The sequence below is a fragment of the Carettochelys insculpta genome, chromosome 2 (assembly GCF_033958435.1).
Source record: "Carettochelys insculpta isolate YL-2023 chromosome 2, ASM3395843v1, whole genome shotgun sequence".
NCBI classification, from domain to species: domain Eukaryota; kingdom Metazoa; phylum Chordata; order Testudines; family Carettochelyidae; genus Carettochelys; species Carettochelys insculpta.
The window spans coordinates 265,721,598-265,749,109 of record NC_134138.1 but is presented as its reverse complement, the minus strand read 5'-3'; the positions used below and the strand labels follow the sequence as shown (position 1 = coordinate 265,749,109).

The window sequence follows — 27,512 nt, the reverse complement described above, 5'->3', positions numbered from 1 at the left end:
AAGATGTCCTCAGCACAAAAAGAATAAAAAGAATTCCACAAACTTGCTAACAAAAAACATTCTTTGTCTGCCAAAACCAATCTGCACAAGTAACATAAGGAATGGAGAAAACACCTTTTCAGTTGGGCAAGATGTTACTACAGTCGACCACTTTACAAACTTATGTAATGCCAGAGGGACTGCCAGGGAAAAATAAAAGCAAGTCTGATGGTCTGTTAAAAGGAACAACCTACAAATTGTTTTAGAGAAAATCATCTAAACAAACCTCACCACACACACACACACCTGTATTGCCAGCAGCATCCAAAACATTTACAGAATTAGAATTCAAAAAACTGCAGCAGCATAACACCATAAAAGCAAAAGTTAGAGAATACACAATGAAACAGCTGTAAATGCAAAAATATACCAAATGAACAGCTGGCAAAAATATATTACATAATACTTTACATTTATATAAAAGTATTTTGGAAAATTATTATATTCTTCTAGGTGTTATATAATATATTATTGCAGGTAATGTGAACCTTTCAAACTTGAGGGCCAAACATATTACTGTCAATACTCAATAGCAGAGCCTCCGTCTTGTTATTTTTCAGGCAACACAGTGACGGGGAAACCATCTACAGGTTCCTTGCTGGATTCCCTGGTTTGGGTACAGAGATGGTATAACCACAATCTACTATTTCCTTTCTGCAGTCATTTGTGCAAAGGGATGTGCTGAAGGTGGGTAAGAAGCCACTGCAGCACATTGCACTCCAGATATAACCTGTTGACATATGATATCCTGTGAATCAAACAATTAGCGCAATTAGAGCAGCCCCCAAGCTACTCTAACCTAGGGCTGGTGCAAAAAATCTAGGATAATAATAATCTACTTATTGCATCTGATTCTCCATGTATTTCACCTCTCCCAGGCTAAGCTGGGTGGCTAGGTCAGGCTGAGGCCCCATCTTTCCTTGACAAAATATCTCTGTCATGAATGTCTGTCTGTAAAGGGCTGAACTGAGAGAAAGTGGGTTCTTGTTGGCAAGCAGCCAGGTGAGCCACTGGGAAGACAGGGAGGGATTTTTGAAGTGAAAGAGTTACCAACTGGGAGAGACCTTTGTGTGGCCAGAGGGGAGAGACAAAAATGGGGTTAAGCTTGAACCAGGCTTGGAATTTTCAGTAATATGGATGCTTTGGGAGCAGTCTTAGTATAAACAGATATGTACGTAGAAAGGAAATATGTATTCAGTCACAATGATTTTTTTTGGCAGGGGGGCATGTTGTTGTGGGACTTCTCATGCTCGCTGACATACCCCCTGTACACTGTAACTCAAACAGAATCTCAGGAAGTAATTCTCTGCATTTTAATCTACCTTTTTCTAATTGCTCTGCAAAACCTAGCAACCAAGTATGCTTTATAAAAGTATATTTTTTGTTTTGTTAATAAATCTCCCTTTTAAGGCAATGATTTGATTCCTGTGTCCTAGGGAAAGTTCCAGGTATTCCTAAGACTGAAAGGCCAGCTATCAGAGATTGCAGTTTTTTTTCCTCTCTCCTTGCTTTCAAGCTCTCTCCTAAGGGAAGGTTATAAGCTTGAGGTTACCACACAGGGAGACATCCCAACTGTGTCTTCCTGGGTTCTGAAGAGGGGTACTGTCACTTGGGTGGCGGCAGCTACCTCCTAAGATCAGGGAATCTGTGACCTTGGTAAGCTTTGAAACAGAAGCCTATAGAGGCAAGGTATTTTTAAGGTCTCTTGTGGTTCCCCACCTTCTGCACTCGGAGTGTCAGAATGGGGCACAGGCTTGACGGTCTCTTACACTCTGGCAGAGCCAGCTGAGCTCTCACCCTGCTCTCTGAGTCTCACAGCCTGGCAAGGAAGCAAGCAGTGGAGCAGCCTGAACTATCTCCCTTTCTTCCACCAAAGCATTAGGCAGCTATGAGGGAGCTGCTCAGTACCACCTCCTTCCCCACTCCACCTAGTGATGAGTGCAAACCAAATGCTCCAGGTTAAAAACTGCACAGTGCAATTCAAGGAAATATTTTGTTATTAATAAACACAAATCTTAATGCTGGATCTCTAGGACATCATTTGAGACCCTCAAAAAGCTCTGGACCACTGTATTTACTGGGACTGCTTTTCTTATCCTTTTCTCTGGGAAGGCGGGCTGCCTAAATACCCCGACTCCAATAATATAGGCCTCTGAAGGAGAAAGAGCTGATTTTGAATATTTGTCAGAAACGTCTACAATACATTTTTCTATATGAAGTCACACAAATTTTAGGTCCAATGTACTGCACTAGAACTGGATCTGGGTCAAACGATACAGACCTAATTCTGGGCTTTTAGATGGTATTATGCACAAAAATCAGTGGTTCATCAAATACAACTATTTAAACCCTGCAATCAGTCTAAAATTCAGTATTTCCCCACCCTGACACTTCTACCATTTTCATTTTGTAGCGGAAACTTTTATTTGTTGTACGAAATAGTTTCATGGGTGAATGTGGTTTTTTTTTTGTTTTATTTAGTTTTGTTTTGCCCCATAATGGCAGATGTCTGAATGCTGTTCAAAAGTGTAGGGTCAGAAGCAGCTCTAGTGGAGATGATTTGGTGGACAGAATGCAATTTATCATGTGGCTATCCTAGACACGCCACACACAAATTGCTGAGCTCTGTAACTTGCAATCACACGTTGGGAGACGCTTCACGCTCCTACACTCAGATTGTCTCAGGTCATGTCTATGCCACAGCTGGACACCAGAGGCTGGCTCATGCCAGCTGACTTTGGTTTGGATTGCAGGTTTTACTGCATTGTGGATATTCACGCTTGGTCTGCAGTTTCCCAAGTTCCGAACATGGATGCTTATACTGCACTTTAACAGCCCTGCAGTCAAGCTCCACAAGATTGAGTCAGCCGCACAGGCCAGCCATGGATTTTAACTGCAGAGTAAACCTACCATCAGTGCTTGAGTCTGACCACCTTCTTTCCTCTTCTTCAGAGGGTAAGGCAGTGCATTGTAGCCACTTAGTAACAGCGCTGGAAAGAATACCATCACAGCATTTTTCAAACTCTGCTCCTTGTTTGTTTGCGTGTTTTTGTTTTTTGGTAATCTTGTTCATCTTCCACACCCTCATGGCTCTCAGAACTCTCTTCTACATCACAGACACGTCTACCTCCTCTCTCCCTTCCCCACCATGGCTCTATTGCTCCTTCTTTGTTTCCCTCACCCTCTGCTGTTCCACACCAGTTCTACCTACTCCTCTTCCCTTTTACATCCCTCATTCCCACTCTCCCTCCCACCAGCACAAATCGAGAGCCAATATCTACATCCTCCTCCCCCCATCTGGTAACATTTACCCCAATAACCTCACTCCATCTCTGCCCCTGTGTCTATCATCTCCTCCACCCTTTTAACTGGTGCCACAATTCCCCCCTTTGTCTCTACCCTCCCATTCCTGGTTCCCTTGCTGCACCTGGAACGTACAGTCTCTGTCAAAAGACCACATGTATCCATGACCTCTTTATAGCTTGGTCCCTTCAGCTCCAGGCTCTTAGAGACTTGGATCACTTCCATCTCATACTGTTTCTGTAGCTGTCCTCTCTTACCGGAGCCTCTCCTCCTCCCTGATCTGGATCCAACCATGGTGCTGGTGTTGGGCTGCACTTCTTCTCTGCAACTTCCAACCCCTTCTACTGTATCTTACTAACTCTTCTTCCTCTTTTGAACAGTACTGTTGTCTGATTTTTCTCTCATCTCCCTCTCCATGCTGTTATCATCTATCATATAACCAACTTTTCCTCGTCAATCTTCCTCTCTGGTTTCCACTCCTCACCCCTTAATCTCCCATACAATTCCTTGATGGCTTCAAAGTCCATGTTGATAATCCATCTCAACGTTACCTTCAGGTTTCCTTGTCTACACCTCTTCATGCAACACGAAGACCTTGTTCAATGCTACCATTCACCAAAAGGCCTGTTCATCTGATTTGGTCTTCACCAACCATTGTTCTCTTTGCTACCGAGTTCCCCCTCTCCGATTATTACTTAGTTTTCTTTAGCATCACTCATCAGCCTCCTCCCTCATGCCCTGTATCACTTGGCTCTTCGGTGACTCCAATCCATAAGCACCGATGACTTCTTGTTTGCTTTTAGCCCTCTCCTCCCTGCCTTTTATTTTTACCCTTGTTCATTCTCTCTACTCTTTGTCCCCCTCTACCCTTATTCCTTTTGCTTCTCTCCAACATCACAAAGTCTGCTCTGACAATCTCCGCAACTGGCTTACCCTAACATTCATTTCCTTTGCTTCTGTTCTCAGACCACAGAGAGTGTATGCTGGAAATTCCACAATCAGGCTGCCAGCACCCCATTGTTCCCGAGGTCTGCTAGGGTCTGTAAAATCCTAAATCCTGCCTGCTACCCCCTCCACCCTGCACCACCAAAAAGTAAGGCAACTTACCAGAGCCAGCGCCGCTGCATCTGGAGGAGTCCTCGCTTCCAGCTGCCGCGGTCCACCTCAACTGAAAATTCCACCATGGCCTGGGCCGCTGCCACCACCCAAGCTGCCACATGCTCCTCTCACCAGTGGTGGGGTGTGTCAGCACTTGCGTACACACCCCACTCGAGTAGGAGGAGAGCGTGGCAACTCCAGCAGCGGCTCCTCAAGGCCATGACAGAGTCTCCAACTGTCGCGGTGGTGAAGCATCTCCAGCCATGGCGGCGGCCCAAGCTGTGCTGAGGTACCTCCAGCCACAGCAGGGTCTCCAAGCTGTGGCAGCACTCCAAGCATTGGGGTCAGCTGCAGTAGCAGCAGCTCTGGCTCCAGCAGTGGCAGTTCTGGTGAGCTGCTGGCAATATTTTTTTATGGGGGAGCAGGGGGGAGCCTGGTGGAGGAGGGCGAGTGCTAGGGCAAAAGTAAACACTTGGCTTTAATGGACTTTCAGGGTTAATGGACACCTCCCATTAGTCTGTTAAAACGAGGGTTAACTGTACACTATTATCACAATAGTCAAGCTGCTATTTCCATTCTAAACTGCAATTCCTTCTTTAAAACACCCTCAGCTTTCTTGAAACCTTCATGGCTAACTTTAACTCGAAACTAGTTTTCTAGCAATTCTGTGTCTTAAAAAAATCTGATTTTCAATAGTCTACAAGAGCGGTTCCTGACCTTTTTGAGATGGGGACCCACTTTGCCAATTCAGTAAGACTTTGGGACCTAAGGCAATTCAAAATGGGGTTGGGGGGGCATGCCTCGGAAAAATGCACCCCCCGCCCCCCGGCTTAAACCCATCTCAGCCCCAAACCACCCCCACACCTACCTCACACGAACTCAGCACACTGCTGCTGCTCCTTTGCTGGGTCGCCACCACCTTCTGTGTGCAAGCTCCTCCCAGCCCTCTTACTCCCTTCTCCCACCTGCAGCATGGGCAGTTCTATGCCCTGCCACACTGAAATGAAACTCAATTTAATTGGGTTAACGGCCAGATCCCTCATGATAGCTGTTAAACCAATTAAAATGAGTTCCATTTCAGCACAGGAGGGCAGAGACTGGGAGCTGGAGAAGTGAGCAGTGCCAGTAGCAGAAGCCACAAATGGCTCCTTAAAGAGCCACACATGGCTCAGAGCTGCCCTGCCAGCGACTGCTAGAAAATCCAATGGTAACCCATGTTTAGGTCCCTCCCCACAGGATGGGAATCCCTGGTCTACAAGAAACATGGCAACTTGACATTGTTATTGGCATAACATTTCTATTTTCAATATATTTAAATATTTTAAGGTTTAGCTAATTTAGGGCCAAGTTCTGCCACTTTTACTCACTTGGAGCAGTCTCAGAGAGGTAGCATGCTAGCCTGTATCTTCACAAAACAAAAAAAGCAGTCCTGTAGCACTTAAAAGACAAAGTATTATTTATTAGATGATGAGCTTTTGTGGAACGGACCCACTTCTCACATATTGGAAGAACTGGGTCTGTCCCATGTAAGCTCATCACCTAATAAATAATATTGTTAGTCTTTATGGTGCTACAGGACTGCTTTTTCCACTTTGACCAGTCTAACTCAGAGCAGTCCATTGAAAGCAATGAAATTATCCACAGAGTAAGGCAAATATTGGGCCATAAAGAAAGGTGACTTACACACTCAAAGGCAAGAAAAACTGTTGAACTGAGAAACTGTCACTTACACCCACTAGGGAGCACTTAACTGACACTTTATGGAAGATTCAGTCACTTAAATATAAGAAATTAAAACTTTACAAAAAATTCTTGAAAAATAAAGGTAAATAAATTCCAGGTATCAGTGTTGTTCTTTGAAATAGCAGTAATGATGCCAAATTAGTTTGCACTATTAAGCTGATTTATGTAAGGGCAAACTAGGACTGGTTATTTAAAGTAGTAATAAATTATTAACATAATTTACTGAAAATGAATAATACAAAAACATGACTGCATGTGCCAGAGACAAGGTGCACTGGTTCTTTTGGGCATTGTGAAATACAGTTTGAAATGTCTATTTTCAGTCTGATAGGCAGCACCTTCTTTCTGTTACCAAGCCAAAGTAGTGTCATTACAAAGATTCTGCCTTCTTTCAAGGTACCCGCTGTTGTTTTTGTATAATTTCTTCTTTAAATGAAAAGAAACAATCAAACCCATTTTTCCCACTTAATTGAACTTGCACTACTGTTTTTCTCTTAAAGAAAAAAAATATTTGAGTGCACCAGCAACTAGCACCATATTAACTAGCACCATTTAATGAAGAAGGCATTTGATTATTTGAGCACATCCATTTTTTGTCTGGGAGTCCCTTGACAGATTCGAATAGCCCAGGCCTGATTTTGCCACACAAAATGTCAAGCTAAGCAGTACTTTATACCTGGTAAATTTTCCCACTGAAATCAGCTGTAGATAACAATTCAAACAGTTCTACAGTGAAGCGTTACTATGAGCACAGGAGGGAGAATGAAGGTCTAGAGTTGATATTTTCACTGACATTTTATACTCTTATTTGAAGATTTATTATTTCACAGGCTTGGGTGAGTGTTTTTTTTTCTACTCACTTCTGTGCTCCCTGAGACAACAGCTTTGTCCACGTTCACTGATAGCTGCTCTTCAGTCTGGCATACTCCCAACGACCACTCTGCACAGCGGTGATGAGCCCAGCAGTGACCTAACACATTATCATTGAGAAAGAATTGCAAAATTTTACAGCTTTGACAAGCATCAGCTGAGTTTCAAAACAAGCATTAAAAGAAAAAAGCCTTTAAAAAAAACCCCTAACAATCTGATCTCTTTCTGTAATCCTTACCACAGAACACAGAACTTAATGTTAGTGGTAAATGCTCGCAGGAGCAGGACAAGAGTCTCTTAACGAAACAACAGGAAAAGTGGGAGGAGGAAGGAATCAACAATGTATCTCCATACTCCAATTTTTATTATATACAAAAAGAAGAACATGTTTTCACACATTTTGAAATCTGTTATTAGCTTCTAGATTCAGCAAATGCCTGTGACAAGTCTGTGTGTACAGATACACTCGGAGTTAACTTCGGTTTGCCATTCACTTATTTAAATGTTGGTTTATATATCTATCCTCAGCTTGTGAACTCACTGGCACAGGAATCAGCTCCTTTCGTCTGCTGAGAAAGCACCCAGTGCCACTGTAAACAAATAAATTTTAAAAAAGAGCACAAGGTGTCATGCATGGAGCTAAAACAAATTGTTTTGTAAAAACATTCTGATTACAGTAGTGGGTTGTCATTACACAGAGACAGTCACAAACGAAAGTCTGCTACAACCATACTGGGAACGTAGACTACAAAAGTAGATCTTTTAGGACTCAAAGTACCTGTTAAAATGGCTGCTGGCAAAACAATGAAAACCATATGAATATGGTACAATAAAGAACTGTTAACAAGTCTCTTCTCTGCTGAAGGGACTCGGCTTAAATACCATATAAGAGTCATGGTATGCACCTCTTGGACATTTGTTATTGAGCATATAAGCTGTATATTGAAAGTCTGCATTTAGTGACACAAAAAAGGGGCTGAAAGTAAATAAAAGAAATAATTTTAAGTATCTTCCAACAGTGGTGACTTGGACGAATTAAAAATTTACCCAACCTCAGGCCTCCAGAATCCATGCTATAGTTTTAAAAATAATAATAAATAATAGTTTTCTTTGCAATCAAATTTTGAAACCAATTTTCACAGAATTCTGAAAAAGTAACATTACTCCTAAGTGCAATAACAAGATAATATTTACAGAACAAGTGCTGAGTTCTTATAGTTTCTTCTTTTTGGCATATGGTACAGATTGCACATATGGCAACATTTGAACTGAAATGCTCTGAGAAAATAGCCCAAAGCTGCTTGATTTTTCTGATAGACACCTACATAAAACATTTAAGTTAAAAATTTAAATTACAATCTTAGGACTTGATCCTGAAAGCCTTTTCTCTCATGGGGTACATACACTAGCCCAAATCTTCGATGCAATTTCGAAGAGCTGTGGCCGCCGGCATGCTAATGAGGCGCTGAAAATGCATTTCAGCACCTCATTAGTAATCTTCGAAATGGTCATGATTTGGGGTAGTGTAGACATGGCCATGATGAATAGTAACATGAGGTAGCCATGTTAGTCTGTATCGTAACAAAACAAAAAAGCAGTCATCTAGCACTTTAAAAAACAAACAAAATAATTTATTAGGTGACGAGCTTTCCTGGGGCAGAGTCACCTCTTCAGATCTGGAGATAGTGCTTTATTGGAAAAAGTACAGCACTATCTCCAGATCTGAGGAGGTGGCTCTGCCCCAGGAAAGCTCGTCACCTAATACATTATTTTGTTAGTCTTTAAAGTGCGACATGAATGTTTTTTTTTTCCCCTCTCTCATGTGTAACTTATTTATTCAGGTAGCCTCAATGAAGTCACATGAGCAGGAGGACTGGGCCTTTAGGATGGGTTGTATAAAACTCAAGTATTGTGTCCCTATTTCTTTCTCCTTTGGTCCTCAGTTCACCCAAAGCAGCAATGATTATACTCAACTAAATAATTATTTAAACAAAAGTTTAATTTGAACTGCAGTTAAAAGATAATGGATATGTACCACAGACTATTAATATTTGAACGTATACCTACCTGTCGGCTCAAATAAGGCTTGGACATCAATGTTATCTGGTAAGCCAACTAAACTGAGTTCATCCCAGAATTTGACAACCTGATCATCTGACGCAGTTTGCGTGCTTACACTTGTACATGATGCTATACTCTGTCGAGATCTCTCTCTGTACAAAAGGAGAGGAAAAAATGTGGGTTGGTAACTGCAATTAAAACAGTCTAAGTATACTGCTCAATTAGCTATGTGTTTTTAAAATGATCAAAATCAAACCAAGCCAAAACAAAACCCAGAATGCCTCAAACGAGTGTTTCCTAAGTGTGATAAAATATACATTAAAGAAAGGGGAAAAGGTACTCCAGCTTCTTGCATTTTGACACAGTATTTATATAAGCAGAGAAAATCAAGAACAATGCTTTCAGTTAAAAGTCTTTGCACCAGAAAAATGATGGACTTAAACGGCCCTTTGTGAAGACTGACCACCTCATTGTTCAAGACACATATACTAAAATTTTTCAAAGTGCATTTTTTGTTTTACTTGCTTCATCTCAAGAAGTTGATTGTTAGGTAAGTACAGGCAGACATGGTTCCAGGCAAAGAAGGGATATTTCTCTGGGGATGTGGGAAAACTAGGAACAAAGAGACGGAGGTGGTATAAGCAGAGGGTGTCAGCTGCAGCTTTCTTATGATTTCCTCTCTGCAGCCTCGACAGCTGGTCTGTGGTATAACACTGACAATATTCTCAAAGGAGATTCTGCCCTACCAGACAGAGGTAAGCAGCTAAGATAGCACACAGCTACCGTGTATGGGGGAAGGGTGAAAAAGGCCAGGAATGGAGAAGTTAGATGGCAACAGATCCCTTTGTCCCACACAACCCAAATTCACAAAATAGTTAAGTGTGAGAGAAACTGTGGAGAAAAAGAATTTAAAAATACAAAAAGCACTGCTACAGGCTGCACCTATGAAAACCATCACTTTCTGGTCCAGCCACATCTCTTGTCTGACAGGACTAGGGATACTCCTACACCAGAGGGCTTGGGCAGGAGGGCAAGCTAAGCTGGCCTCCCAGCAGCCCGTTAGTATCAGAGCTGGAGCTAGGGTCAGGAAGCCAGCATCCCTTGGCTGCCCTGCTCAGGGTTGGGGAGCTGTAGCTGGAGCCGGAGCCAGCATCGCCCGGGGAGCCAGCATCCCCCAGCTGCTCCGTGTGGAGTTCCTCACCCAGGGATCTGGCATCCCGTCTCTCCCACGTGGAAGAGACCCTGCTGCTGCTGCCGCCATGAGCTGTGGCAGGCCACCAGGGGCAGCCAGGGACCAAGGGGTGTTAACCACCCCACGTCTGGTAAAATCCCTCGTTTGGGACCACTGAGATCCCAAGGGTGCTGGACCAGAGAGGTAGAACCTGTATATTATGATAAAATGGAAGAATCTATCAAACGTTTTAAAAACCCTCCTGAAAAAAGAACAAAGAACCTGACAAATCTATGTTAATTTTACCTTGCTTCAGGTAAACCAATGACCTACAGCAGGCAACAGAGGTGTCACATTTGGCTTATTCTGAAGGTTACTATCAGACATAAAAGGACAAGGCGATAGGGGAAATGTAAGTGAAAGGTTAAGTTGTGTAAAAATTGATGTCTAAAACCACTCCACATTTCAAAAAAGTGCCTTGCTCACTAGTGGTGAGTGGGTGAAATTTTCAATCCTTGGTATTAAGTTATATCCTACTGACTTATATCATGGCAAAAATGTGTCCAACCTCAGAAATCAAATCCTTCAAGACTACCATCTACTACTATGAAGATAAACTGTCCCCTTATGACTTGAAGCATTAAATTAACCCATTCTCTGCAAAAAGGCAAGGCAAGTACCGTAGGTACAATCAAGTCAGATAATATTAATATAGGCAGCTGTTACTGAGTTACTATCAAATTTCAATCAATCTGAAAAAAAATTACATGTTCCTATCAGACTTCATAATAAGGCAATCTCAGCACCTGTTTTAATTTAATTCATGTTTACAGTTCCTTAATATCAAATGGATGAAATCATTGCTGACTTTAGAGAGATTCAGCATTCATATTTAATTAAGGATTATTAAACTAAAATTTATCTGAACAACTGAATAAACTTAATCTGACTATGAACTTCAACTTAAATGTCTACAGTACTTTTAATGTTACATATGCCTTAATTCAGAATTCCTTAAAATGTTCCACCTTAAATCCTTTTAAAAGGCTGCCTCTCTTTGTTATTGTTTCATTTCCTACTTCACTTCTTTACTGTATTGGCAGCAATCCAAAGCTAGCAACCAATCACAAAACTCCAACACAACAATGCTTTAGTACTTAAACTTGGATGTTAGCCAGCAGGGCACTTGGGGATGATTACATCATCACCCTCAAGGGACAGAGCTGCTTAGCTGTTCCAAGCTAAATTAATTTTGCACTTTCCCATAGGCTACACAAACCTCTACTAATCAGCCAGCACAACTGAATCCACCTATTAGCAAGACAACTCTGAAACGAGAACACATCTAACCATGGTAACGGCAAAAACTCAGAATTGTAAAATCCAAATATATATTAAGAAAAATCGATTCCATTATGTAAATAAGAAAATCTGTATTTATGGTTACAGATATATTTTAAACTTGATTTCCATAAATATATTCAATAACATTCCAAAGTGAACTATACAGGGAAGTGTGTGTGAATGTAATGTCTCAGAAATAGCTATTAAAAAGGCTGCATTGCAAAAGAGACCTGGGATACATTGTATTTCAATGGGACACAAAGTGAAAATTGACATACAAAAATAGAAGAGCTCTAATCACAATACAACATACTCTATTTGCTTGGAATGTTGATTTTTACAGTTGCAAAAATTAAATTTTTTGATGGAGATGGCGAAGAAAGATTGCAAGGTGAAACAAATTTCTTTCCTCTCCAATGTACGCAAATACAACAGTTTAGCAATTAACTGGTTAACAGGTCTTCTTCAGCTTATTTGCATGCTCCAAAGTCTATTTCAAGAGTACAAATACATTTGTAGTTTTAAAGTAAGTCTGTCTCTTCTACACTGGTAATTTCCAAAAAAAAAGTGTTCTCGCTTTTGGGAGACATAAACCCTAAAAAATAAGAAGCAGAAGAAAGCCTGCTATTTTTCAAACTAAGCATCAAATCGTTTTAAAACAATTTCATCTTTTCCAAATTATTCACTTATCACTCCACAATGTTTGCACGTGTGCTTCTTGGCCTCTTGACAAGAAATAGATAATATAACAAAATCATGACAGAAGTTATGAAGAAACAGACTTACTTCTTCTGTCCTCTTTGTTTGCGCGGCACTGAGTTTTGCCTTGGAGCTCTCTCATAAGCTCCATCGCTGCTGTCACTGGTCTCATTCTTACTTAAAGGCTGGTTCTTCCAGGAGGTGATAAACGCTAGCGTTGGACTGAATTGTTTTAATTCTCCTTGTCCTAATGAGCTTCGTTCACCACAGTAACAAAAGGCGCAGAGTTGTTCACTGCAAAGCAGAGGCAACTTTTTAACACTAGGACAAATTAACAGGTGATCTGCTAGATTATCATGTTGTGTGTCAATTTGACAATCTTAAACAGAATGAAAAATACATGAAATAAACTATAACCAATAATTTGAAATAGGTCTTCAAATAATTTTGCAATTTAACTACTAAAAGCATTATTTATAATTAGTTATGTAACAGTACTTTGTCTGTCTTCCACAGAAGTCTGCTGAAAATGTGGAAAACACTCAATTTTTTTTTTTTAATCTTTTCCTATGTTTATAAACCTTTAGTGTCTATCAAGGGAAAAAACCCCTAACGTGCTACTCATCCACTGTGTCCAAAAGATGTGTTCAAATCTAAATGGTTGTGATACAATGGACAGAGAGAGAGAGAGTGCGTGTGTATGCCTGTGCACGTGCGTGTCTGTGTTGTGGAGGGAGGAGTGAAGGCCACAAAAGAGGCATGACCTCATCGAAATCCTGTATTTACCAAAAAGGTAATACACCATGACTGACACTACATCCATACAACTTATGTTTGTATACACATACACCTACAACAAACACAGTATGTATAACATATAATCATGCATATACAATACAAATGTATGTGTTATCCACTTTATACAAAACACCAGGAATGCGCACGCGCACGCACACACACAATCTCCCTTGAAAAAATGAATGGACCACTCACAGCAATGACAACATAAAGACACATTGTAGCTACATATGTACAATTTTTACACACACACACACACACACACACACACACACACACACTTAAATCTCATACTGTACAAATATAGCCGCCTAAACTTATACTCGGGGAAACTTACACATATTTAGTACTGTGGCTTGTTTAAGTTAAGTTATCCCTGTACTATTTGCAATTTTATATTAACAATGAAAACATAAAGAGTTCTAGCAGAACTTCTTGTGTCACATGATAGAGGTTACTGCACAGAATTTCTCAAATAAGCACATTCACAAACTTAAATTGTGAATTCTTTCAATTTGCATATAAACTGTTTAAAGAGAAAAATAATTTCACATGTTTTAACGCCTGAGCAAGCAACTTTATTTTGTGTGTATTTACATTTCTGTGATCCCCAAAATGCGCCTAAGGGAATGCGGCACATTGGTGAAAGCCTGGTTTGGCAAGAGCTCCCTTTAAAAAGAATTTAAGCACATCTCTCAGGTGGCATATTTGGACTTTGGGAGCTGTAAGTTGAAAATAAAGTCCCCTGGAGGTTCAATTACAGTACAACCTTCACTAGGACTAGGAAAAAAATAAAAGATCATCTGCACAGCGAGTCAAGGGGCTGGCCTACACTACAAAGTTAGGATGGCCTAACTACATAGCTCAGGACAGCAAAAAATGTCACACCCTGTGTGGCATAATTAAATTGAGTTAAGACCCAATTACAGAGATTGTGAAGTTGGTGGACTAAAGAGAAGTTACTCACCGTAGAAACGGTGGTTCTTCGAGATGTGTCCCCGTGGGTGCTCCACAATAGGTGACGGGCTTGCCCGGCGCCGCAGATCGGATCTTCCAAGCAGTTTCTGCCGGACCGCGCATGCGCCGGCGCGCGCTGCTCCCTTGCGCGCTCCTGGCCACGTGTGCGATCCGGTCCCCGCCAGTTCCTCGACCAACCGCCTCGGGTGCCCCTGCAAAACACTAACAGAGATCCGAAGCGGGGAGGATGGGCGGGTCGTGGAGCACCCACGGGGACACATCTCGAAGAACCACCGTTACTACGGTGAGTAACTTCTCTTTCTTCTTCGAGTGTCCCCGTGGGTGCTCCACAATAGGTGACTACCCAGCAGTAACCCAAGATAGGAGGTGGGTAATAGGATTATGTGCAGCTTGTCCCCGAGAGGACCGCTGCAGAGAGACGGGTATCCTCTTGGAATACCCTGTGAAGGGCGTAATGTTTGGCGAAGGTGTCGTAGGACGACCAGGTCGCCGCTCTGCAAATGTCTTTTAACGCAACGCCCTTGAAAAAGGCTGTTGATGCCGCCACCGCCCTGGTGGAATGAGCCCTGGGAGTGGCCGATAAAGGAGTCTTTCTGAGCTCGTAGCACATTTTTATGCAGGATACAATGTGCTTTGAGATTCTCTGCGAGGACAGACCCTCTCCTTTCGATTTGGGAGCGAGGGAGACTAGGAGTCTATCCGTTTTCCGGAAGGACTTGGTCCTGTCTACGTAGAAGGCTAGCGCCCTCCTCACGTCCAGGAGGTGTAGGCGCGCCTCTTCGTTGGAGTTACGAGGTTTTGGATAAAACGAGGGTAGAACAATAGGTTCGTTGATGTGAAACTCGGAAGAAACTTTGGGGACAAAGGCTGGATGCAGCCGTATGGTTACCGCCTCCTTGGAAAAAACAGTGCAGGGTGGCGTTGCCATGACTGCCGCAAGCTTGCTCACCCTACGAGCTGACGTAATTGCGAGAAGAAAGGTCGTCTTAATTGTAAGGAGGCGGAGGGGAACCGTGGCCAAGGGCTCGAACAGTGGTCCCATCAGTGTGGTAAGCACTAGGTCCAAGTTCCACGAAGGTGGAATCGGTTTCCAAGGGGGGTAGAGGTTTATCAACCCTTTGAGGAACCTGGTAGCCATAGGGTGGGCGAACACCGTGTGCCCTTCCTCCTCATGTCTGAACGCCGAGATGGCGGCAAGGTGGACCTTTAACGAGGATAGCGAGAGTCCTCCTCTCTTGAGGTCCAGTAAATACTCTAGAATTGTAGGTACAGGCACCGAAAGGGGGGCCAGCTGTTTGGTAGAACACCAAGCCGTGAAGCGAGTCCATTTTTGTTTGTAGGTCTTCCTAGTGGAAGTCCTCCTGCTACTTTCTAGGACATGTTGTACTGCCACTGTGCATGTGCTCTCTAGGGAGCTGAGCCATGGATTAACCACGCTTGCAGTCGCAGGCTGTGGGGGTGCGGATGCACTACGGACCCCTGGGCTTGCGTGAGCAGATCCGGCACCACCGGAAGAGGCATCGGTGGACGGTCCGACATGCGCAGGAGTAGGGGGAACCATTGTTGGCGATCCCACATTGGGACTATCAGGATCATCCGGGCCCTTTCCCTCCTGGCTTTTTGCAAAACTTTGTGGATCAGCACTGTGGAAGGAAACGCATAAAGCAGGGGGCCCCCCCACGGGATCGCGAACGCGTCCCCAAGGGACCCCCATCCCAGTCCTGCCCTGGAGCAGAATCGTGGGCACTGCTTGTTGTGCTGAGTGGCAAACAGATCTATTTGGGGAAAACCCCATGCGTGGAAAATCGACCGTAGCAGATCGGGACGGATCTGCCACTCGTGTGTGAGCGCAAAACGCCTGCTCAGCTGGTCTGCCTTCATGTTGTGCGCACCTGGCAAGTATGAGGCTTTCAAAATTATATCGTGGGCGATGCACCAGTTCCATAAGCGGATTGCTTCCGCGCATAAGGCACGGGATCGAGCTCCTCCTTGCCTGTTTATATAAAACATGGTGGAGGTATTGTCTGTACTGATCCCGACGACTTTGCCTTGTATGTGGTCTCGAAAGTGTTTGCAGGTGTTGAACACTGCTCTGAGCTCCAGTACGTTGATGTGTAGCGACTGTTCCGTGGGTGACCACAGTCCTTGAGTCACCTCTTCGCCCATGTGCGCTCCCCACCCTATGAGGGAGGCATCTGTAGTGAGAAAAACCGATATTTGCGGCTGGTGGAAGGGTACCCCTGTTAGCAAGTTCCTGGGGTTTACCCACCATTGCAGGGATTTGCGCACCCCGGCTGTGGGCGACACCACCTTGTGAACGGTGTGTACTGCTGGTTTGTATACACTCGCCAGCCAGTGCTGCATGCTGCGCATGTGTAACCTGGCGTTCTGCACTACAAACGTCGCCGCTGCCATGTGGCCCAGCAGCTGCAGGCACGTCAAGACCGGCACCGTAGGGCTGACGGTGATGACTTGCACGAGGGAACCGATGGCTCGAAAGCGAGCCTCTGGTAGGTATACTCTCGCTGCAACCGAGTTTATGCGAGCCCCTATGAACTCTATGTCCTGTGTGGGGTCTATTTGTGATTTTGACAGATTGATAACCAGGCCAAGTGAGGAGAACGTGTTTGCTGTGACGCGTATCATGCGCAGAACCTCTCCTTTCGAGGCCCCTTTGAGCAGGCAGTCGTCCAGATACGGGAAAATGAATACCCCCTGTCTGTGCAGGTAGGCTGACACCACTGCCAAGGTCTTGGTGAAGACTCTGGGGGCCAAGGAGAGGCCAAACGGTAGGACCTTGTATTGGAAGTGTTGGTTGCCCACCATGAACCGGGGGAATCGCCGGTGAGCCGGATGGATGGTTATGTGGAAGTACGCGTCTTGTAAATCGAGGGCTGCGAACCAGTCTCCATCGTCCAGAGCTGTAAGGATGGAGGCGATCGTGGTCATCCGAAAACGTTGCTTGCGCAAGTACCTGTTGAGGCCGCGAAGGTCTAAGATGGGCCTCCAGCCTCCTGTCTTTTTCTCCGTGAGGAAATACCTGGAGTAGAACCCTTTCCCGTGCAGTTGCTCCGGCACTCTTTCCACCGCCCCTATGAGCATGAGATGGTCCACCTCCTGCCTGAGCCTCACTACGTGGGAGGCCTCCTGGAGGTGGGGCTTGGGTGGAGGTCGTGATGGTGGGAGCGACTGGAAGGGGATGGCGTACCCCGTGGCTATGATCTCCAGCACCCATTTGTCTGTGGTGATCCTTTGCCACTGGTAGTAGAATGGTCGGAGGCGATGGTGAAATAGCTGCTTCGGATGACCGCGTGCGATGGTAGTGATGGCGCAGCCCTGGATCTGTATGTCAAACTTGTGGCCTTTGGCCCCGCCCCGAGGACGCCTGGCTCTGTTGTGAGCGTCGCCTGGGAGTTCTGTACTGCTGGTGCTGTTGATGTCGCCCTTGCTCGTAACCCCTGTGATACTGGGGGCGCTGTTGCTGGTACTGGTACCGCCTTTGCTGAGGGTAGTACCTTTTCTTTGTGTATGGGGGGGTGTAAATCCCCAGGGTCCTGAGTGTGGCTCTTGAATCTTTACTGGAATGAAGGACCGAGTCAGTTGATTCAGCAAACAGCTTCTGCGAGTCGAAGGGAAGGTCAACCATCTTCGCCTGCAGATCCCTCGGTATACCCGAGGTCTGGAGCCAGGACTCCCTTCGCATCACCACTGCGGTTGCTGTGGAACGTGCTGCTGTGTCCACAACGTCCAAAGCAACCTGAACTCCCATCCTCGCAGCCGCGTAGCCTTCTTGCACTATGGCCTTGAGGACCGGCTTTTTGTCCTCTGGAAGCGAGTCCATGAGGGAAGTTAACCTGGAATAGTTGTCAAAATTATGGTTCGCTAAGTGCGCTGCGTAATTTGCCATTCGCAACGTTAAAGTGGAGGAGGAGTAGACCTTTCTGCCGAACAGCTCTAGCTTCTTGGCATCTTTGTCTGTTCCCCCTGTTTTAAATTGAGATGTTTTTGATCTTTGTTGCGAGGACTCCACCACCAGGGAGTTTGGCTGTGGGTGGCTAAACAGGAACTCCATGCCCTTCGCCGGCACAAAGTATTTCTTATCCGCTCTCTTTTGGACAGGCGGAAGAGTTGCAGGGGTCTGCCATATCGTAGTGGCGGACTCTAAGATCGCTTCATCAAGCGGTATTGCTACTCTGGAAGAGGCCGGAGGTCTCAAATTTTTGAGGAGCTTATGGTGTTTCTCTTGCACCTCTGCTGTCTGGATGCCTTGCGTGAAGGCCACCCTCTTAAACAGCTCCTGAAACTGTTTGAGATCGTCCGTAGGATGGACGTCTCCCAGGGCCGTAGCCTCGTCCGGGGAAGAGAGTGAGGAACCGCTGGGGTACATCTCTCTGGACCCTTCCGGTTCCTGCTGGTGATGGTACACCCTCTCGCTAGAGGTTTGCGAGGGAAAATCTCGGGGTTCCCTGACCAGTCCCCCTTGAGATGCTTAAGTCTCTGTCCCCGGTCGCGATTGCCCTCGGGGGTATGAGATAGTTTGTGAGGATCTTTCCCTAGTAGATTGCCGATGGTGTGTATGCCCCGCGTGGTAGGGGCGACCATGGCAGTATAGGCACTGTTCTTGGGAGGGTGACCTAGACCACTCCCTTGGTGTGTACCCTCTGCATCTGGGGGAGGGAGATCGTCGAGACACTGGAGAGAGCGACTTCGCATAATAGTCCAGTGGTTCAAACCCCAGGAAGGGTGAAGGTGGTGCCATCCAGGGTGAGGCTGGTTGCAAAAATGGAGAAGGGGGCTCCGGGTAGGCTAGGGGGGACCCCTGCCTTCTGGTTGGAGTCTGCAACGTAAGCGGAGGGCTGTGATAAAGCAGCTCCACAGCCCTGTCCGGAGAGGGGCTGCAATGCCTCCTCTTGTGTGCAGCCTTCCCCCTCCCTGGAGGAGGTGACTCCGCCCCCTGACGCACGAGGGATCCCGGCCCCGTCGGCACCGTGCTAGGCAAGCTCGAAGGCGGTGCCGCACGTGCGGTGTCCTTCTGCGCCTGCAGGCTGCGTGCCTGAGCGCTCTGCACCGCCGGTTCCGCCGGGGTCGGTGCCGCTGCCTGCGGTGCCGCTGGTGACGGCGCTTGTTTAGCCGCCGCCCTGCCTGCGGTGCGGGGCGGCTGGCTGATCATCGGAGGCTGAGCCGTTTGCACGTGGCTCTCCGTGCCGCCGCCGATCAGCTGTTGCTGCGGCTGGGGGCTGCGTGCTCCTCCCGTCCCGCTCACTGATGCTGCCGGCACGGATCAGGCTGGAGAGACTTTCCTCCGTTTCTGCGCTGATGGAGTGAGGGAGGCAGCTTTCCTTTTAAGGGCCCCGGAGGGTCCCTCCTGCTGCGGCCGCTCCGGCACGTCTGGCTGGAGGGCCTTATCAGGAAGCAGCATTTTAATGCGCATCTCCCTGTCTCTCCGTGCTCTGGTCGTTAATTTTGCACAGAAGGCACATTTTTGTGCCACATGGGACTCCCCCAGGCACCTTATGCATAGGCTGTGCCCATCGGACACTGGCATCGCCTCTCGGCAGGACTCACATTTTTTAAAGCCTGAAGAGGACATTGTTGGTGAGTCTTTGAGTTTTATTAAGTGGGTACTTAGCACCTTCTTTGTGCTGTTTTCCGCGTCCGATGGCCTGCCTCAGCAGGAGGGCTGATGGCCGTAGCTCCTGGCCTCCGGCGCTTGTTACTGGGACTGGCTGAAGCTGTCCCGCTCGTAGTTTGTTTGTTGTTGTTTGTTCTTTTTTTTGCAAAATAACAACCGGCTAACTCATAGTAGCCTAAGTATCTGAAAAAAACTTTGAAAGAAAAACAGATAAAGTCGTTGAATACGCTATTTGGCCTTAGCCTAGTCGGATTCCGTCTGCAGCCGACGGCGGTTAAGAGGAACTGGCGGGGACCGGATCGCGCACGTGGCCAGGAGCGCGCAAGGGAGCGGCGCGCGCCGGCGCATGCGCGGTCCGGCAGAAACTGCTTGGAAGATCTGATCTGCGGCGCCGGGCAAGCCCATCACCTATTGTGGAGCACCCACGGGGACACTCGAAGAAGAATTATTCTGTAGATCTTGTTATTGTGTCTTCGACAGGTAGATTTAATTACACCAAAGGACAAACACCTTCCAGAGCTTGAGTAAGCAGCAACACTACAGTTCTGTGCCTGTGCTGCTGCAGCATTTCTAGTGTAGACATACCCAAAGTCAGATACAAGCAGCGGCAACAGCAGAACGGAGAAAGAACTAAAAAGGGAAAAGTTGCAGATACTGGAACCAAGAATGACGACAATTCAATACAGTCATTTAATCTTGACTTACGCACTGAGAGCGCACAAAATCTTGCCCTTACAATATGACACCACTGGAGAAAACAACATGGAAAAGTGAGGAAAGTGGGAAAAAGCACAAATGCAGAGAAGGTCCCTCAGGAATCCTACTAGCACAGAAATGCCTGTATCATATGGAAAGGTAGGAACAGGAGGACAATTTTCTAGAGCACTTAACAGTGGCCCAGGAAGCAACAGCATAACTGGCAGACCACAGCCTTTTGGGTCCAGGTTGCTTCAACATAAGCCTTAATTGAATCCCTGTCATTGCACGCAAGACAGTGCTTGAGAACGCTCCACGTTGCTGCTTTTGGAAAGAACCTCAGTGCATGACTCATGTCAATCCTTCTCTCCACCCTACTGATCCTGCTTGTTACAGGCTAGATGTTCACCTATACCAGCAGTTCCCAACCTTGATTCAGGTAGATGTTCACTTATGCTGCAGTTGTCAACCTTTTCCAGACAGGGACCCATTTTGACAATTCCGGAAGACTTGGTGACCAAAGGCAATTCAAAAACAGGGGTGGGGGTGGAGGGGAACAGGGCCGTAACTAACTAATTCTGCGCCTGAGGCAAGAACATAAAATTGCACCCCCCTCATGTTTATATATTCGTAGTAGGTATTTCATAGAAAAGTAGAAAATACATAAATAATAAAATAACACTACTTTTATTACATTTTATTATTATTTTATTACTACAGTTGACTGGAGTTGTGGTGGGGGAAAGAAGGAAAGACCCTCAGCACTAAATTGCTCCCCCCAACCTATCCAAGCTTAAACCCCACACTCAGAGGCTGCAGGGGCTGGGGGGGTTGGGAGGCTAGGGGACCACACTCAGGGGCTAGGGGGGAGTCACACACAAGGGCTGGCAGTAGTCACACTCAGGGACTGGGGGTCACACAGAGCCTGGGGGGGGGGGGGCTGGGAGGATCACACTCAGAGGCTGGAGGGGCTGGGGAGTCACAATAGGGGCTTGGGGCTCACACAGAGCCTGGGGGGGAGGGCTGGGAGGATCACACGCAGAGGCTGGAGGGGCTGGGGAGTCACAATAGGGGCTTGGGCCTCACACTTGCGGCTAAGGGAGTTGGGGTCCTGTGGGGGGTCACACTTGGGTTGGGGAGGCTGGGATAATCTCGCTCAGAGGCTGGACGGGTAACAGTGGCTGGGAAGTTGGGGGGCTGGGGGGAGTCACATTCAGGCTGGGGGGACTGGGAGGGTCACACTCAAAGGCTGGGAGATGGGGGTCATATTCAGGGGCCAGGGGGCTGGCTGAGTCACACTTGGGGGCTGTGGGGAGATATAAACAAAAAAATGAAAACAGACAAATCAACTACACAGAACAGAAGGGGAAAAGCGCGGGGGGGGGTGTGCCAAAAATTCCTTACTGCAAGAGTCTATTAAGTGGCTTGCCTGGGACAGTTACAAATATCAAAGGTCTGTGTAATGTGTAATTGCTTCTCTATTGATAGAGAGTGCTGCTGGATGTGGCAGAGTTAAGGAGCTGCAAATGTCATTTTTAAGATCACATGCAGCTCCCAGCTGCCCGTGACCCTTAACAAATCTAACTGCGACCCATGTTTGGGTCCCAACCCATACATTGTAAATCCCTGACTACTTGCAGCATACAACTTATGTGAGAGATTTTGTTCATAACTCCGTAATAAACAAGAGGTTAGTTTTAGAAATATTCAGAAGAATGTGCCTGAAGACAAAAATGTGTTGAAGAAAAGAATAAGGTCCATCAAGAGTGCATAAATATGAGAGAGATCTTTCTTCCATGCTGTAATTTTAAATATAGTATGGCAAAAACACAAATTAGTAGCTATTCATATTTCAGCGAATATTGTGCAATCACAATATTATCTGAAAACATGTGATCTGTCCTCATATGCACAGCTTACAGATCGGGTGACAAAATTATTTAGCATAGTCAAACCTTCTAGGGTTGAAGTCAGCTGCAGGTGTCTCTGCTGTAGGCCGCAGCTTCCTGAAGCAGCAATAGTTTGACATGAACAAAATCAGTTTCATGGCTGCTATTCAGAATGGTGGTGGACACCTGTACAACTGTACAGAATCACGGTAGTTTCATGCTACTGCATAGGAAAAGCTAGGAACCATAGAAACTGATGTAAGCCCTAGTGTATGCAGAGAGGAAGATGATGAAGCGAAAAAGCAGTAGTCTTGGTTTAAGAGCCCAGTAGCAGAGATATTCCCCATGATTCAGCAACCAAGACTCTGAGGAGGAATAGAAGCAGTGAGAAAACTCTGGTTTTGAGATAGACGATGATGACAGCTTCTCACTTCTAACATCTATCAAGGACATGATGTCCAGACACTTATATGAAAGGGTCCCTCAACCACACCAAAACCCATTTATAGAAACTTCAGAAGCCTCCACTTCTCAGCAGCTTGGGACAGGGCTGCCTCTGTGTATTAGTATTGCTCATGGAAGTCACTGGTGCTCTGCCCTCAAATCTTTTGTGCTGACCTAGGAATAACTGACTCAGGGCTTACCCACACAAGAAGATATTATTCAAGAATAGCTGCTCCTGACAAGATTATCTCATTCTGAATGAGCTTCATCTACAGTGTTTAACCTAGGTAAAAGGGATCCACATACTGGAGTTTATCAGAAAGGGCCATTCTTATATGGAATTTCCTTTGCAGGTACTCCCTTAGTCTGTTAGCTAATAAATGTTTCATAAATATTTTAAACAGGAGTTAAGGCACCTCTACAACTTACAAAGTCAAATCCTGTAATCAGATTTAAGATTTTTTTGGAAGAGCAATAAACAATGAGAATCCAGGGGCACCTTATAGACTAACAAATTTTTTGGAGCATAAGCTTTTGGGGGCAAAGACCAAGTTTGTCAGATGCACTGTAATGGAGATTCCAGACGCAGGTTCCATTTTGGAACAGGTAAAAAGGTGCTGACCCACGACATCTGCCTTCCTGATTGCGTGCATGGGGACAGAACAAAAATCGAAAAAGTAGACGTAAATGACTTACCCACCAAAAAAGGAAATGATAAATCAACTTGCCTCTGGCTTGGTAGCTGGAATGTGCAGACCATGTGTCCAGGACTTGAACCTGCCCATGACTTTACAAACACTGACACAATACACAAAACAGCAGTCATAAATCAACAGCTACACAAATGGAACGTCAACATCGCTGCTCTCCAGGAAACCAGGCTGGCAGACACTCGGTCAGTGAAAGAAACCAACTACACTTTCTTCTGGAAGGGCTTGAGTTCAGAGGAACACTGCCTCTACAGAGTTGGATTTGCTCTTCAGAACAATCTGCTGAAGTCTATCAATACACCCACAGCTGAATAGGAATGTATTATATCCTTGAAGCTCTGCACCAAGTCAGGATATATCAGCATTCTCAGTGCTTATGCACCCACGTTGGTGTCGTGCGCCAAAGACAAGGACTACTTTTATTATAATCTTCAAAATGTATTGACTCTTTCCAACTGGCAAACAACTATACATCCTTGGCAACTTCAATGCAAGAGTTGGATGTGACCATCAGTCCTGGCCCGTCTGCCTCGGTCATCACAGTAATAGGAAAATGAATGAAAATGGTTAAAGGCTTCTCGAATTCAGCTCTCAGAATCAGATCTACATCACTACCATTTTCTTTAATTTGAAAGAGTGTCACGAGATTTATGGCATCACCCCAGATCGGGTCACTGGCATCAACTTGACCTTGTACCGGTATGCAGGAAACATCTCAATGCCGTCAAAATTACACACACACTGCAGATTGTGACATCAATCACTCCTTGATCAGCAGCAGGGTGAAAATTGTCCCAAAGAAACTCTGTATGACAAAGGAATACAGTAAGCCAAAAATCAATACCCTCAATACCAGAAATGGGCTGAAATGCTCTGTCTTCGCAGATGTGCTCACTGACAAAAATGGAACACAAACCTGACCAACAAACCGCTGAGGAAACATGGTCTATGCTGAGAGATGCAGTATACGAATGGGCTAAATCTGCCTCTGGAACACGTAAATTCTCTAACAAAGACCATCTCAAAGCACAAGAGATCAACTTCAACATGCAAGATCTTTCTTCAGAGAGAATCCAAGCAGTGTGCGAACAACTATTGGGCTGATCTATGTCCTAATATTCAAAAGGCATCTGATTTGGATGAGTTGAAAACCATGTATGATGGATTGAAGAAAGCATTTGGACCAAACATTACCAAAGTTGCCCCACTGAAGAATTTAAATGGAGAGGTGACCAAAAAGACAAAAGCTGCAGATGCCCAGATGGGTGGAACACTACTCAAGTCTTTATTCCCACGAGCGTACAATACAATCTGAACTTGAGAACCTCTTCCCAACTCTTCCAGAAATTTCTAAGCTACATGCACAGCCTACAGAAGAAAAGCTCTCTCAACCTCTTGATACTCTCTCCAATTGAAAAGCACCAGGAAATGACAGAATTCCAGCTGAAGTTTTGAAAGTGAACAAAGCTGTGCTCTCCCCCTTCCTTTATGACTTACTACTAAAATGTTGGAAAGCAAGTGATGTCCCACATGACATGAACGACGCATATATCATCACTTTCTCTAAAAACAAAGGTGACAAGGGTGACTGCAACAACTACAGAGGCACCTCGTTACTGAGCATCACAGGCAAAGCATTTGCCAATGTCATTCTCAAATGCTTGCAAAAACTCGCAGATCGAGTCTATCCAGAAACACAATGTGGCTTCAGGGCTGGCAGGACAACAATGGACATGATTTTCTCACTTTGACATCTACAGGAAAAATGCAGAGAACAAGGAAAGCCGTTATTCATAGCATTTGTGGACTTCACAAAGGCATTAGACACAGTAGATCAGGACTATGCAGAGTATTAACCAAGACTGGCTGCCCACTGGCCCTACTCAAGCGCATAACATCCTTTCACAAAAGCATAAAAGCAACAGTGCAATATGATGAATCTACATCAGAACAATTTGCAACGAACAGCGGAGTGAAACAAGGATGTGTTCTTGCCCCTATCCTTTACGACATATTCTTCTCAGTTCTACTATATTGCGCGTTTCAAAACTCACAATGATGTATTTCTCCACACAAGATTACATGTCTCTCTCTGACCTGGCAAGACTCAAGGTCAAAACTAAGGTCAACAAACTCCTCATTACGGAGCTACTCTTCACAGATGATGCAGCTGTCGTCGCTCATAATGAAGACAGGTGTGATTAAAAGGCATGTTGTGAACAAGACATGAGAAGTCATTCTTCCGCTCTACTCTGCACTGGCTAGGCCTCAGTTGGAGTACTGTGTCCACTCCTGGGCGCCACATTTCAAGAAAGATGTGGAGAAACTGGAAAGGATCCAGAAAAGAGCAACTAGAATGATCAAAGGTCTAGAGAATATGACCTATGAAGAAAAGCTGAAAGAAGTGGAGTTGTTTAGTTTGGAAAAAAAGAAGATTGAGGGGGAACATGATAGCAGTTTTCAAGTATCTAAAAGGGTGTCATAAGGAAGAGAGAGAAAACTTGTTCTTCTTGGCCTCTGAGGATAGAACAAAAAGCAATGGGTTTAAACTGCAGGAAGGGAGATTTAGGCTGGACATTAGGAAAAAGTTTCTAACTCTCAGGGTGGTCAAACACAGGAATAAATTGCCTAGGGAGGTTGTGGAATCTCCATCTCTGGAGATCTTTAAAAACAGGTTATATAAATGTCTATCAGGGATGGTCTAGACAGTACTTGGTCCTACTATGAGGGCAGGGGGCTGGACTCAATGACCTCTCATGGTCCCTTCCAGTCCTAGCATTCTTTGATTCTATGAAGACATGCTACAGTCACCAATGGATTCTCTGTCCAGAGCCTCCAAGTTGTTTCTCCTTGACATAAACATAAAGAAAACTGTAGTATTCACTCAAGGTATACCTCAGCACTGCCTGTGTGCCTGAGCTTGTGTTGTGCAGAGAGGAGCAGTTTGCAAGGTGTGAATTGGGGGAGTTCCCTGCCAGGTGAGCCTTCAAGGGCTGATTAGACTGGAGGCAAGGCTTTGAGCTAGGCCTCACCAGCTAGCAGCTCTCCCTATAAGAAGGGAGCTTTCAGCAAACTCTGAACAGCGAACAGGGGGCAGCAGCTAACAAGGAAGGGAGTTTGCATCTGGGAGTTCGCTGAGGGAGGAGCCCCGTGTTTGTTGTCCTTTTCAGGTATGGCGTTCCACCTGTGCCCCGCAAGGCAGCATTATCAGGAAAAGGAGTCTCTGAAGAGAAGAGCCTGAAGAGCGATGGGGGAAGCTGGACCTGGGGGCACTGAGAGCAGATGGGGGGAGAGGGGCCAGTGCAGTGAGGAGGGCAGACATGGTAGCAGATGGGGGTAGTGGGTTCAGGAGGGTCCTATGGTGATGGTACCTGGGGGGGGGGGGGGGGGGGGCGGTGAAAGGTGGGGAAGAGGGTCCCGGGGATATGAGGTCATTGCTCCACAGGGACCTAGTGACTCGTGGTGACAGGGAGGTATGAAGTAGTGGGATCCTTAACCACATTCTCCACACCCCACTGCCTTGTGGGTTCTCCTGCGAAGTAGAAAGGCTAAGGGAGTAAACCCTGAGGGAAAATCCAGAGTGGAGTCCGAAGGCGGTTCGGTATCAACTTCTGGCACTGTCCCGGCAACTCCTGCAGCTGAGCTAGTACCAGACATGGAGATGATCCTCTCCTTTGGACTATATCAGTAAAGCCGAGAGGGGGACACTGGTGTCTGGGAAGCCCAGAGTCTCCATAATAAGTGCCCAGGCTCGCGCCCGGAGAGGTACTCCGGCATCGCTGAACAACGCTGCATCAACACGGGAGGCAACAGATACCGGTTATAAGCTCTTGCTCGATTGGCGTAGAGAACGAGCGCCAGGGGTTGCCTTCAACAGTGGGAGAGATCCTCGCATCTCACTGAACAGTCACTGCCCGCCTCAAGCTGGGTAGCCCCCAGCCAATAGGGTACTGTCCCGCCACAGTTCACCTGCCTCGCTGAGTGCATGAGGTTTAAGGTTCCTGAACCTGACAGGTGACTGAAATTTGGGCACCAGG

The 27,512-nt window shown here is 45.7% G+C and overlaps 1 protein-coding gene across 8 annotated transcripts in view; it reads right to left on the bottom strand.

Annotated features, from left to right (window-relative positions):
• The window catches only part of KMT2C (lysine methyltransferase 2C), a 346,453-nt gene that overhangs the window by 199,274 nt on the left and 119,667 nt on the right, over nt 1-27,512 (bottom strand). For 7 of the 8 annotated variants that reach the window (XM_074985089.1, XM_074985087.1, XM_074985090.1 and 4 more), the window contains 3 exons: nt 12,416-12,622; nt 9,121-9,266; nt 7,044-7,153 (listed from right to left, as the gene is read on the bottom strand). In XM_074985089.1, coding sequence (XP_074841190.1) covers nt 7,044-7,153; nt 9,121-9,266; nt 12,416-12,622 — 463 coding nt within the window. The remainder of the gene's footprint in view (nt 1-7,043; nt 7,154-9,120; nt 9,267-12,415; nt 12,623-27,512) is intronic. The other variant, XM_074985095.1, reaches the window with a different exon arrangement.